Source organism: Neoarius graeffei, chromosome 14 (assembly GCF_027579695.1).
Source record: "Neoarius graeffei isolate fNeoGra1 chromosome 14, fNeoGra1.pri, whole genome shotgun sequence".
Taxonomy (NCBI): domain Eukaryota; kingdom Metazoa; phylum Chordata; class Actinopteri; order Siluriformes; family Ariidae; genus Neoarius; species Neoarius graeffei.
Genome location: NC_083582.1, coordinates 75241957 through 75256283, shown reverse-complemented (window position 1 = coordinate 75256283; position 14327 = coordinate 75241957). Strand labels below are relative to the sequence as shown.

At 42.3% G+C, this 14327-nt stretch overlaps 1 protein-coding gene across 1 annotated transcript in view; it reads left to right on the top strand.

Moving 5' to 3' along the window:
- The first annotated feature begins 2352 nt into the window (after positions 1–2352).
- Positions 2353–14327, top strand: part of LOC132898596 (protoheme IX farnesyltransferase, mitochondrial) — a 121598-nt gene continuing 109623 nt past the window's right edge. Inside the window, exons 1-4 of the mRNA XM_060940309.1 lie at positions 2353–2442; positions 5173–5315; positions 8978–9251; positions 9745–9869. Coding sequence (XP_060796292.1) covers positions 2412–2442; positions 5173–5315; positions 8978–9251; positions 9745–9869 — 573 coding nt within the window. The 5' untranslated portion in view covers positions 2353–2411. The remainder of the gene's footprint in view (positions 2443–5172; positions 5316–8977; positions 9252–9744; positions 9870–14327) is intronic.

The following is a 14327-nucleotide window of genomic DNA, read 5'->3' as shown; positions in this document are numbered from 1 at the left end:
ACTGGCTCGGACATGTGCATTGAATGGAGGACAGCCGCATACCAAAAGATCTTCTGTATGGTGAGCTTGCTTCAGGACTTTGCCCAGTAGGCCGTCTGGCACTGCGCTTCAAGGACGTCTGTAAGCGCGATCTGAAGCTTACAGGCATCGACATGGTCAACTGGGAGGTGCTCGCTGCTGATCGCGACGGCTGTCAAGAGTGGCGAGAAGATGAGAAACCTCCGGTTGGAGGAGAAAAGAGAACAAAGAAAAATGAGACAGCAGAATGCCAACCCACCATCAGAATATGTGTGGAACTGCTGTGGCAGACACTGCCACACTAGAATCGGACTTCTGAGCCATTTGAAACGCTGCTCTCAACACGTGCAACAAGACTGATGAGGACTTTCAGGGCACTTACCATTGTCTTTCGAGACAGAAGGATGCCTAGAAAATAATAATCTCATCTCATCTCATTATCTGTAGGAGGAGAGAGATAAAGCAGCTGCTTTATCCTGTTCTACAGGGTCGCAAGCAAGCTGGAGTCTATAGCCTAGGTCACAACCGGACGTATGATTTTTTGGCCGTGCGATTTTTGGCGTTTCCCAAATCGCTGCGTTTTTTTTGTTCATGGAGAAAGATGCGCGTTGGCTGTAAGTTTGTCTTGCAACCTGAAAAAAACGTAAGCGCCCATAGAGTTTGTTTGAGATGACAAAGAACCTCTGCAGCCGGTCTATGGCTCGAAAATCAGCACGTCACACGCGCGCCCTCCGTGAGTTTCCTGCACGTAGACCGGCCGTAGGAGCACGTACGGCTGGTTGTGACCGAGGCTTATCCCAGCTGACTACGGGCGAAAGGCGGGGTACACCCTGGACAAGTCGCCAGGTCATCACAGGGCTGACACATAGACACAGACAACCATTCACACTCACATTCACACCTACGGTCAATTTAGAGTCACCAGTTAACCTAACCTGCATGTCTTTGGACTGTGGGGGAAACCGGAGCACCCGGAGGAAACCCACGCGGACACGGGGAGAACATGCAAACTCCACACAGAAAGGCCCTCGCCGGCCACGGGGCTCGAACCCGGACCTTCTTGCTGTGAGGCGACAGCGCTAACCACTACACCACCGTGCTGCCCAGAAAATAATAATAATTTGATCAAATAAAATAAAACAATACTAACAATAATAAAACTGCTTCAGTTTATATATATATATATATATATATATATATATATATATATATATATATATATATATATGAGTGATTCCACGCTTATGGGTACTGAAATGGGGACATGAACTTATTTTTAAAAATTCACCTAAAACCATTTCTTTTTTTACCATCAGGTCACAAAACGTAATCTTTAATGAATGATATGTTAAAAGATAACTTTAATTTTCTGAGATGTAATAAAAACATATTTATATGCCAAAGTCAGAACGTAACAGAAGTGTTGTGGACATATATATTCTCAATTTTAACAATGTAGAATTACTTTTTGAAACATAGGAAGGTGATGTTTTAGCAAATATAATTAATAAACATGTGTAGTGCGGCATAGTGGTGTAGTGGTTAGCGCTGTCGCCTCACAGCAAGAAGGTCCGGGTTCGAGCCCCGTGGCCGGCGAGGGCCTTTCTGTGTGGAGTTTGCATGTTCTCCCCGTGTCCGCGTGGGTTTCCTCCGGGTGCTCCGGTTTCCCCCACAGTCCAAAGACATGCAGGTTAGGTTAACTGGTGACTCTAAATTGACCGTAGGTGTGAATGTGAGTGTGAATGGTTGTCTGTGTCTATGTGTCAGCCCTGTGATGACCTGGCGACTTGTCCAGGGTGTACCCCGCCTTTCGCCCGTAGTCAGCTGGGATAGGCTCCAGCTCGCCCGCGACCCTGTAGAACAGGATAAAGCGGCTACAGATAATGAGATGAGAAACATGTGTAGTAGAATAAACATACACATTCTTTCAATAAGATTAACATGGTATAGAGCTAGATTGTAATTAATTTGTAACAGACGCGAGATGGACAATCGTAACAGAAGTAATGTAACAGACATCATTTTGGAACTCATAGGCTTGACTTTGGCATATAAATATGTTTTTATTACATCTCAGAAAATTAAAGTTATCTTTTAACATATCATTCATTAAAGATTACATGTTTTGTGACCTGATGGTAAAAAAAGAAATGGTTTTAGGTGAATAAGTTCATGTCCCCATTTCAGTACCCATAAGCGTGGAATCACTCATTATATATATTTTTTTAATTTCAATAAACATGCTTTATTTGATTTAATTTTCCACACACTGCAGGCGTACCAGGTTTTCTTTAAGTCACGTGACCGGAAGCAACTTTCTCTTCAGGGGTCAAAATGGCGGCGCGCAGCGCGTGAAGAGGACAGCAGTGGCAGCCGGTTCGAAGGCAAAGAGCATGTTTAAGGCGCCTTGTATCCGTGCAGCAGGTGGGCAGCGGCTCCGGAGCGCCAGGGCGGTTATCACCGTGTCGGTAGTCGGAGCTCACCGGGAGGGGGAAGCGCTGGGAGGGTCGGTGGTGTGTTAGCCGGTTAGCTTAGCCGCGCTTCTGGCTGCTGCGTTTGGATGAAGTTAGCGGTTTAGCTAACACTAGCTTGATTTCCTATGAAGCGGGTTGGAGCCTAAACGCCTTTCCTGTGTAGAGTAGTGCACTAAATAGGGCGCTAGACGCTCTTATTTCATAACGTGTGTGTGTAGCGTAGTTGTGTAGGGAGTGAGGAGTGATTTGGATTTCAGCCCGAGCTGACCTTTGATAGGGATTGTTAGGAGAATTATGACTGTGTATTTTCTTCATTATTATCCCTTTTTTTTATCAGCAGTTATTCATATAAATGCTTTAGCGGATATTTGTTGTGTTGAATTTTAATGTGATGCAAGTATTTTTTTTAGCTCGTTTTGTTTGTGTAGTGAACATTTTAGACAAGTCCTAAAATCAAAGATAACACAAACAGTGTGAACTGAAATTATTTCCATTTTGATGATGATGATTACAGTGATCAGTGTTGTTCGAGCCTAAGGTCCAGTTAGGACACATGTTCTTGGGGGGTGTTTATTTATGGAAAGCTTCTTGGTTGTCTGGAAGCCTGGTATCTGCCAGATGTGAAATATTTGTTCGAGACTCACCATACAGATGTGCTGTCATTGTGTAACTTCTAATCCACAGCTTATCTTTATCTTTCCCCATTTTTGGTGTGATCATATTGTCCAAGCTCACGTATAAAGCATTGGATGACAAAGGTCATGACAAACTTCATCAGCGTACAGAGTGGAGCAAGGTGTTTTGTTTATTCCTTTATGGCTGGAATATACTGATATATAGACATGAGTGTTTTAGTGGGAAACGCACCACTCGTATTCTTCATCCGGGACACGGAGAACCAAAACCGGGACGTAAATCTCTGTCTGTCTCTCGTGAGGAAATCAGTGATTTGTTTTTGATAAATTTGTGGACTTTTTGTTTGTAAATATGTCAATATAATAAAGAAAATCACATGTTGGCTTGAAGATATGAAGTTTATCATCTTGTGTTGAAAAACTCGCATTTCTCATACAAAATACATCACAGATCTGAGTGACATATTTAAATAATATTGTCTGGTGTTGAGTGGTATATCAGATATATTCCATTCGGCGAGCATGATACTGAACAAGTCGAAGATGAGTCGCTGAATGGAATATATCTGATAGACCACAAAAAAAAGCCAGCTGATAGTATACACGCACCCCTTTCGGGTGTTCAACACGTCTTTCTCTTTCAAAAGTCTCTCAAAAGCTTCTGTATTTAACGAAATAAACCTGGCAGCCATATTTGTTTACAAATTGTCACAGTCGCTCGCTAGCACGGAAGTTTTATGTCTCTGGCGTGACGTCATGTTGTCTTGGCAACCATGCGATATCGTAAACCATATTCAACACTCATTCTCCACTGGGTAGAGTGACGTAATACATGTATGATAAGCGATATGCGAGCAATGTTGCATGCTATCAAACCAAATGAATGAAACTCGTTAGAAGGGAATAGAACACGTTTTTATTCCGTCAAAAAAGTGTCCTGTATGTAGAATAATTCCCAATATTTCACTCCGATGACGTCACTTCCAGTGTTTTCCCGCTGACTAGATGCACAGTGTCAAAATGGCGAACCAGTTCAAAATTAAAATTCTTTTGATTAACGTGCTTTTTTTTTTTGTCGGTGTGTCCAGATAATATACAGAACATTACATGCTTGCATGAAGATATGAAGTTTATCTTCTTCATTATCTCTAGCCGCTTTATCCTTCTACAGGGTCTTGGGCAAGCTGGATCCTATCCCAGCTGACTACGGGCGAAAGGCGGGGTTCACCCTGGACAAGTCGCCAGGTCATCACAGGGCTGACACATAGACACAGACAACCATTCACACTCACATTCACACCTACGGTCAATTTAGAGTCACCAGTTAACCTAACCTGCATGTCTTTGGACTGTGGGGGAAACCGGAGCACCCGGAGGAAACCCACGCGGACACGGGGAGAACATGCAAACTCCGCACAGAAAGGCCCTCGCCGGCCACGGGGCTCGAACCCAGGACCTTCTTGCTGTGAGGCGACAGCGCTAACCACTACACCACCGTGCCGCCCCAAGTTTATCTTGTGTTGAGAAAATATTTTCACTCGTTGACTTCGCTCACTCATGATGTATACATTCACAACTCGAAGATAAACTTCATATCCTCATGCCACTGTGTAATGTTGTGTGTTTAATATTTTATACAGCTATATAATGTATGTCCATATTTGTTGTGAAACGACCCTTAAAAAATATAATAAATGGTAGTCTGAGGTCCAGTGAGTGCAGTTTTATGTGAAAATGATCTGTAGGTTTTCCTGAGCATCTTACAGAACCAGCCACAGTTCTTCTGGACACTTTGACTGTCACACTCACTTCTTCATTTTACACCAAAACCCAGCAGCCTTCATTATGCTTTCTTTTTTCGTATGGAATATGCTGCTCAGATACAAACACTTTTTTTTCTGTCACATTTAATTTTGTGCTTGAAAACGAATCTGTTGTGATCCATGTCTCGGAATTTTGTAATGTCCTGATCCTTTAGCACGGTTCTACTCCGAGAACCCTTTTGCTTGAGTTTTCGATGATTTGACGATCATGTTGTTGTGCAGGTCTGATCAGTGCCAGCGTGAACCTGACGGTCTTAATAAATGCACCCGGAAATCAGCGGAGTGTCCGGACTCTGGTGCGGCTCTACAGGAGCGACCCGGCGCGATGGATCACCTTCCAGCACCTGCGTTTCCTCAAGCGACAGGTACGAGGTCCTGAGCTCCACTGTGTTTATTCAGATCAGCTGCTTATGGTGATAATGGAGACTCTTGATGATGTTTTTTATTCGCCTTTTCAGCTAAAGACTAAAATTCACCGAGTGGAAAAGTCAGTTCAGTAAAGCAGGAAGGACGTGAGCCAGGAGGAGGTAGAGGAGCTAGAAGAGGTTACTTTGTGAGGCAAAAGAAGTCCAGAAGGCTGTGGGCTGTTTTTTCTGTAAAAAAATGTCTGAGTTGATTATTATTATTATTATTATTATAAACCACTGGGCGTTTCCTGTCGAACTGTTTTCGTACTGCTGCTGAATAAAATGGCGGTCTCATCCAGTGAAATGCAGAACAATTTTTTTATTTTTTCTCCTCTCTCGGAAGTCAGCTGGATGTTCTGATTAAGAAAGTCTTCAGGTCGTTCAGTATGTAGCACTGAAAGGCTAAAACGTTCTGCAACGATGAGATGTTTTTATCTCCGTCAACTTTGTTGGAGGAGGTTATGTTTTTTGCATCTGTTTGTTTGTTTGTTCCTGATGTAACTCAAAGTAGTGAACCAATTTTGAGGAAAGGTCAGCCAAGAAACACCTGACTAGATTTTGATGCAACTCTGGATACGTATTTGGATTCAGGATTATTAGCTCATCTGTCCGTAAGGCCGATGAGCTGTTGCCATGGCGTGGCGTCCGTCTGTCATCCGTAATTCCGTTAAATCGTATCTCCTCCGTCAGTTCTCCACGGATTTCCATTCCGATTGTTTGTTTTGTTTGAAAGAACTCATCACTCTGCACAAAACCTGGTGGTTGTTTTGTCAAATTTTTTGCTAACGCGTTACTAATTAGGCCAAATTAACGAATTTTCCAGGCCTCTCATTAGAATTGTATCTCCTCTCTCAGTTCTGATCGATGTTTGGGTCGAGCTTCCTTTTGAGAAACAAAACTCGGTCGGTTGTTTGTTGATTTTCTTGTTGTAAGCAGTTTGTTTACAATTTTGTTTATTTTCAGTTAAATCGTGTCTCCTCCCTCCCTCAGTTCTGAATGGATTTCAGTTCTGATTGTTTTATTTGGAAGAACTCAACCTTCTGCACAACACTTGGTCGTTGTGTTGTCAATTTTTTTTTAACAAATTAGTCATTAGGTCAATTAACACATTTTCTTCTGACTAGAATTGTATCTCCTCTCTCATTTATCATGCGAATTCAGTTCTGATGGATGTTTTGGGTCGATCTTCACTCGGGGAACAAAATTGAGTCGTTTGTTGATGTTCCTGTTGTGAGCAGTTAGTGGTGGAGGTCGGTCCTCTCTCTCTCACATCGTCACGTTTCAGTTCTGTTTGATGTTTTGATCGTCAGGGTCGTTTTGATGGCAGGACAGATGAGCGACTACGTCCTTGATTTTTTTTTTTTGTCTGTTCCCAACGTAACTCAAAAAGTATTGAACAGATTTGGATGAAATTTGGTGTCCGGTTTTAGTGTTCTCCTCGGTTCAAGTGATTTTGATGTTGATGATACTGTCTGTGGGTTGGCGGAGGTCTGCGCTCTACCAAGCGCCCTTCCGGTTTCATGAATGCACTAAATATATGTACACACTGAGAGCAAAAGTATAAATGCATTCAAGTCTGAAAATCTGTCGGACATGTTGAACGACGGAACGCATCAGTAAACTCTGATACCACACACGGCCTAAGAGAAGGATCAATTTGAATTCAGTGTAGAAGAAAAAGTCTTGTTCATATCTTCGTGAGCTGTTTGCTGCTTTAAATGTACATTCCAGGGCTCGACATTAATGCTAGTCCGACTGTCCGGGACAACCAAACGCTTAGTCCAGACAAGTCAAATCCTCATCTGTCTGTCCGACGGGACGAGCTGAATATTTGTTGAAAAATCATCATTTTTATAGAAATCATTCAAGAGTTACATCAATAAATTTCCAACAAAGCTAGTTCGATCCCCTCAGCGATCCGGCTGTGTTATCGTTTCCAAAATTCCGGGGAAGCCGAGTACAGCAGGTGTGTGTGTGTGTGTGTGTGTGTGTGTGTAAAAATAACCACATCGTAATATCTAATTATAGATTATTAGACTCATTGAAATCAGAGAAATGGCGATCAAACACCTCAATAAAATAAATGTCTGTGGTGAAACTTCATTCCATTCTGACTTTTTATTGTGTTTTTCTTTTGTATGATTCACATTCACCATCACAAATGTTGTAAAATATTTTGCGGGAACTTTACGACAGTGTCGAATACACTCACGGTTTTTCATTCACAGCGTGATTCTGTCCCCCTTATCATGTCTTACTCCTTTTCTTTAAATTAATTTATACTTCAAGCAGGCTTGTAGTACTCGAGTCTGACTCGTGCCCTAATTTTAAGGACTCGTGACTCAACTTGGATTTGAGCACTAATGACTCGGACTCGTGCATTAACTGCATTCGGACTCGTAAACTGGAGACGAGGACTCAGATTTTTTCTTTATTTTTTTTTGTAACATGCCATAATAATTTGGCATAAGATATTTATATATAGGTTAATTTTTATACTAATTTCATGTAAGAGTGTCACACCTGTGCGCCTTGGCGCGTGCATCAGATAGACTCTCGGACGCGCTCCGGACAGCGCGCACACCAAGTGGACTCTCGCACACGCACCGTAAACGACTCGCACCTGCACAGGATTAAGGTGCAGTCAGCGCGCTGATATAAAAACTGTGAAAACACACTTAGTTTGTGAAGTATTGAGTTGCGTTGCTGATACATTACCGAGCCTTATTTCCTTGTTTGGTTTCCTGATCCCTGATTTCCTGTTTCTCGTCTTTGATGCTGCCGAGTCTACGATAGCCTGTTTGTGCGTCGCTCGACCTGTCGCCTGTTTGTGTTTTATGATTTTGCCTGCCGTTCTGGATTGTTTACCGTCTTCACTTGTATTAATAAACACACCTTCTGCACTTACATCCGTCTCCCAACCATCTCTGACAGAATACTTCACACTCCCTGAAAAAGAGAAGCACATTCACCTGTTCATACGCCATGTTCAGGAACAAACTAATGTTAATGGTGCTGAAACAGACACTGTCACATGGTGCGGTTGGAGTCTTGTTCTCGGACTCGGATTAATAGTGGACTCGACTCAATTTTTTTATTTATTTTAATGACTTGGACTGACACTGGGGACTCGAGACTGGACTCGGACTCGAGGTTTAGCGACTCGACTACAACACTGACTTGAAGTTTTACTGGATCGATCAAGATTTAACTTTATTTCCTCCAGAAGCTTTGAATTTGGGTGAGTCCGATTCTTAAAAGTGCAGATCAGGTAATGGATTAGAACACACACACCATAACGGGGCTTTGGATGGTTTCTGTTCATTGTTACAGTTAAAGTTTGAGTTTTATTGAAAACCTATAAATCATTAAAGCATAATGAAGATTGTATCTATACCTGCTTTTTGATAAACTTTCTTAATCGTGCTCTTTTCATCGCACTCAAAAATACATAGGAATAAAAATGTTCTGGTCAGGACAAGTGAAAAATCCTGCTGCTCGTCATCCGACCGGACGAGTCAATGAAAGGGTTAATGTCGAGCCCTGATCATTCATGTACTGAGTCACTGAATCATAACACACCAGGTTGTACTCTTATTGTGTGTGTGTGTGTCCCTCAGTACGTGAAGGCGAGCAGTGTTCTGAGCCAGAGAGCTCGGCCGAAGCAGGACCCAGTGATCTCCACGCTGGAAGAACGAGACGATGTGGTTCTCAGGCAGATTCAGGAGATCCCAGATGTGAAACCCGTGTCCGGTGTAGCAGACCCAGGCGCTGATGATGAGCCCGAGGCAGTCAGAGAGGCTCGGATCGAAGCCCGGCAGTGGAAGGAACTGAGCGTCGACTACTCAGAGTTACCTGGGATCTACGCTCGGCTGTCTAAACTCAAACTCACAGGTAGAACCGCTCACAGCACGAATCTGCACTGACGACTCAATTAAAAGCAGTTTATGATATTTAATCGTAATGGTTCATTAACTCAGATCACAGGTTTGTATTTATCACGCGCACTCTGATCTGCTGTTGTTTTTTTTTTTTAAATTATAGTCACAGCTTGAACAGGGGCTTGTGTGTCTGTGTGTAATGTTTATGTCAGGAGTCAGAGGTAATGAGTGAAGAAAGGAAGAGGATGTGATGTGCCAGGAAAATAATCAGCATTGGATAAACAGCATGTGCCGGAGTGTTTATTGTTCCATGTCGCTGTTTGAACACGTGCGCCTCATCAGATTTTATATCGTCTGTTGTGATGTATCGCCTGCGTATTCAAACAGGACAAAATCCGCAACTCGATTTGTTTGCCATCTTGGTTAAAAGGTTAGTTTGTTGAAACGAAGCTTGTTAAACGTCCATTTTTGTTCATTGTTTCTCTCCTGATCACTCTCGCTCTCAGCGCTCGTGGTAACAACAGCGGCGGCGGGATACGCCATGGCTCCTGTGCCCTTTGACCCCATCACCTTCATACTGGCTACAGTTGGAACAGGGCTCTCTTCATGTACGGCCAATTCGATTAACCAGGTCAGTGTTTCTGCAAACATCCACTAATCCGAGGTGTCGTGATCGAGGAACTGTGCGGCGTTTAACCGCATTTTTTAACCTCCATGAGTTCAAGCTTCAAAGAAAGTGTGGGTTCAAAAAAAGGGGGGAAAAAAGAATGAATTCGAGTTCAGCTTTTGTGAGGTGGATGATAACTGATGAGTGATGAATATTTTTCTTCTCAAAAAATGCTGAACTGTCCAAGTGTGTGTGTGTGTATGTGTGTGTGTGTCCATCCATATCCACTCACCGGCCACTTTAATAGGAACTTGTTGTTGATTCTAAGATCCCTGTTCTTGGCTGCAGGAGTGGAACCCAATGTGTTCTTCTGCTGTTGCATGCTGAGATGCTTTTCTGCTCACCACAGTTGTAAAGAGTGATTATATGAGTTACTATATCCCTCCTGGCAAAAAAGCTCAAACCAATCTGTCCGTTTTCTGATCTTGGATGTCTCTTATCAACAAGGCGTTTGTTTCCACCCACAGAACTCTCTCTCTCTCTCTCTCTCTCTCTCTCTCTCTCACTCACTCACTCACTCACTCACTCAGTGTTTGTTTTTTGCTTTTCGCACCATTCTGTGTAAACTCTAGAGACTGTTGTGTGTGAAAACCTCAGATCAGCAGTTTCTGAAATACTCAAACCATCTGGCTCAAACCGACACCCATACCACAGTGAAAGAAAGTCACACTTCACTGCAAGATCATAGTTTTTCCCGTTCTGATGTTTGAACATCGTGAGCATTAACTGAAGCTCTGGATTTGTATCCGCGTGGTAGAGCCCTGCACTCCCGCGGGACTCGCAGGACCTGCCGCAAAGCAGTGCGGCGCGGGACAAATTTTGAAAGCTCATTGCGGGCGCGGGTGGGACCGGAAGTGCACATATGCGCGCGGGGGCGGGAGTGCACATATGCGGCGCGGGCAGGAGCGGTGATAAGCTGCAGTCCTGCTAACTAAAAATGTGTTTGAAATAAAATTTATAAATTATTAATTTATGTCTATCATATATAATTTGTGCTGGATATTTTATTTGGCATTAATAAAAACATTTTAAGATGCCTAAATTTGCAGAGAGTGTCAGATTCCCAGATTGAGTGAGGAATGGCATCTTAAATTTGCCATTGATCACCCTAACGGGAAATCCTTTGATCACTCTAATGACTCACAGTTCACACCCAGCTAGTAAGAGAACCATGAGTGAAGTGATTTACTGCTTGCGTTAGTCTACAACTTTAATCAGAGAGACAGGTTACACAGTGACGGTAGGCTTGACTCAATGCTATCCCAGAAATCCTTCCTGTAATATGCAAATTTGGCTGTCCAATCAGAGGCGGCCAAATTTGCATATTACAGGAAGGATTTCTGGGATAGCATTGAGTCAAGCCTACTGTCACTGTGTAAACTGTCTCTCTGATTAGAGTTGTAGACTAACTCAAGCAGTAAATCAATTCACTTCTCTTACTAGCTCTGCTTTGCAATAAAAAAAAAACACCATTGGTACAAAGCAAGCCCATTCACTTTTTTATGCTGATCAGAAAATTATAATGGTTTCTCGTGATAAAAATGTGCGATTCGCGATTAAATATTTTAATCGCTTGACAGCTTATTATTATTATTATTATTATTAGAGACACTACATGCTGAATTCAGAAACAAGGTAAATAATAACGAACGTGAGCTGTAGATATTTATGCTCAAATCCACTCAAAGTAGGGGGCGGGGCACCATCACGCTGTGTCAAGACAAGAACTTTCCTGAGAAATAACGCGAACGTCTGCATCATGCGGGATTTGTGGGCGGGAGCGGGACTGCACAATGCGGGAGCGGGACTGAAAAATCCGACCTGCGCAGACCTCTACCGCGTGGTTTTATGCATCGTGCTGCTGCCGAGCGATCGGCTGATTAGAGACCTGCAGAAAACAGAACAGTAGGGGTGTTTCTAATAAAGTGGATGGCGAGCATAACTCATTTAAAAGTAAGGATTCTGATGCTGTGAGCAAATCTTGCTGAACCGTCGTTCCGAGAACTTTTCCGTGCTGCATTTCTTCCTCTGCACCACAGGAACCTTCTGGAGAAGAACGTCCTGCATGGCCATGCTGACAGGAGATTAAAGTTCTGTTGGACGTACACTACCGTCCAAACGTTTGGGGTCACCCAGACAATTTTGTGTTTTCCATGAAAAGTCACACTTTTATTTCCCACCATAAGTTGTAAAACGAATAGAAAATATAGTCAAGACATTTTTCTGGCCATTTTGAGCATTTAATCGACCCCACAAATGTGATGCTCCAGAAACTCAATCTGCTCAAAGGAAGGTCAGTTTTATAGCTTCTCTAAAGAGCTCAACTGTTTTCAGCTGTGCTAACATGATTGTACAAGGGTTTTCTAATCATCCATTAGCCTTCTGAGGCAATGAGCAAACACATTGTACCATTAGAACACTGGAGTGAGAGTTGCTGGAAATGGGCCTCTATACACCTATGGAGATATTGCACCAAAAACCAGACATTTGCAGCTAGAATAGTCATTTACCACATTAGCAATGTATAGAGTGGATTTCTGATTAGTTTAAAGTGATCTTCATTGAAAAGAACAGTGCTTTTCTTTCAAAAATAAGGACATTTCAAAGTGACCCCAAACTTTTGAACGGTAGTGTAGATGATGTTAATGCCCGTCACACATCCGGAGTGCAGCGTCATACTTCGTATTGGTTTCTCACAGACGCACGCTGCTGAATACCTTCCTGTTCTCGATCGTCACACTGTCATGGTTTGTTGGGAAAAACGAGATGGTTATTATTATTATTTTTTTTAATTATGAGCACACATGGTGGGTGAGAGCAGAGTTAGTAATGTTGAGGACAGAAAGATTTGCTTAGATGGTTCCTCATCCACAGAAGAGTCTCTACTCTGGAGCAGGAAGTAATAAACATTATGAACGTTGACTGCAGGAAGTAACGAATCTCCTCTTTACCTCAGGGCTGATTCTGTAAGCCATGATACTGTGTCCATTTCACTAGCAAACTAGTTTGTCTGATATGACATGAGATTAGCGTTCGTTTTTTAGCCACCAAACATGGGACTGGGCAGCACACGGGCGCTTTTACTCCGCTGGTGCGCTCGCGTAGACATTTCTGATTTTTTTTTATATATATATATATATATATATATATATATATATATATATATATATATATACTATGTTTGTATGTGGCTAAGGTCAATGCATGACCTTCTGATGTAGGGTCTGTTGTCATGCTTTCAGGAGGTTCACTAAAATATACTGACACAATCCTCTCGTGTGTGTGGACTCTGTTTATTACTTTCATAGCATACACAGCTGTAGTTGGGAGCATCAGGCCAGGATTCCAGATTTTATTTTACTTTGTCACCTGTGAATGTCGTTCGTTAAAGGAGAACTGAAGGCAAATTTTTTTTAATCAAAATTCTATTTATCTCATTTTATTAAATATCGGAACGCATGTTTGATCACTATTTTGTCGCTGCTATAGCAAGTTATGAGTGTTTGAAATATGCTCTGTAATATATCAGTCCATATGTCAAAGCAATGGGCGTAAACGAGATTCGTTGAGACCTGTGCGAGACATCGTAGGACGGAAGTAAAACGTACAGCGGAAATCAAAGTGACCGACATCTGCCGACGTTCCCTGTGTCCGAAATCGCTCACTCGTTCACTACTCCCTACTCCCTATAGAGGGAATTACTATATAGAGGACTAAAACAAAAAAACTCTTTCGGACACTAGTCCGTCGCGCTGGTATTTACGTCATTACTGTCGCACAATTAAAACGTGCCAGATCAGTCGGCTGGTGGGTTTCAAAATAATAAATCCATGCGTGTGTTTTTGTGATAAATCCATATTATACTGAGCGCATTTCACACATTAATCAATACAAAGTACCTGCAGCTTTCAGTTCTTTTAAATCAAGGCTGAATACTTTCTTCTTTGCCGCTGCCTTTTATTAAATCACATTTGAGACTTAATTTGATTTTTTTTTTTTAGTGCGACCACAATGCATGATGGGATATATTGCTTTGGTTAGTGACCATCGTTGTTCACTACTTTTTGTGATGCATTGTGGGATACTTTGAGTGCACTAGATAGGGTGTAAATAATCCTCACTAAGGTTTTGGACAGCACTACAAAATGGCGTCCTCACTATACAGTGCCCTATACAGTGAGTAGGGAGCGATTTCGGACACAGGGGGTCGTCAAAAGACGCGCGCGCCCTCTTTCGAACACTGATGTAATCAAGCCGGAAGTTTTGTTTGTTTTGATAGCAATCAGGAAAGTTTGAAAAAAGTCGGCAGTAATCGTCATTTAAACTCGTTTTTGTGCAATACTTCGTTTGGAAAACAGTTTTCAAAATGGCAGCACTGACACCTGGCTGACACTTCTTCACATTTCAAAATCTCGCACAAGT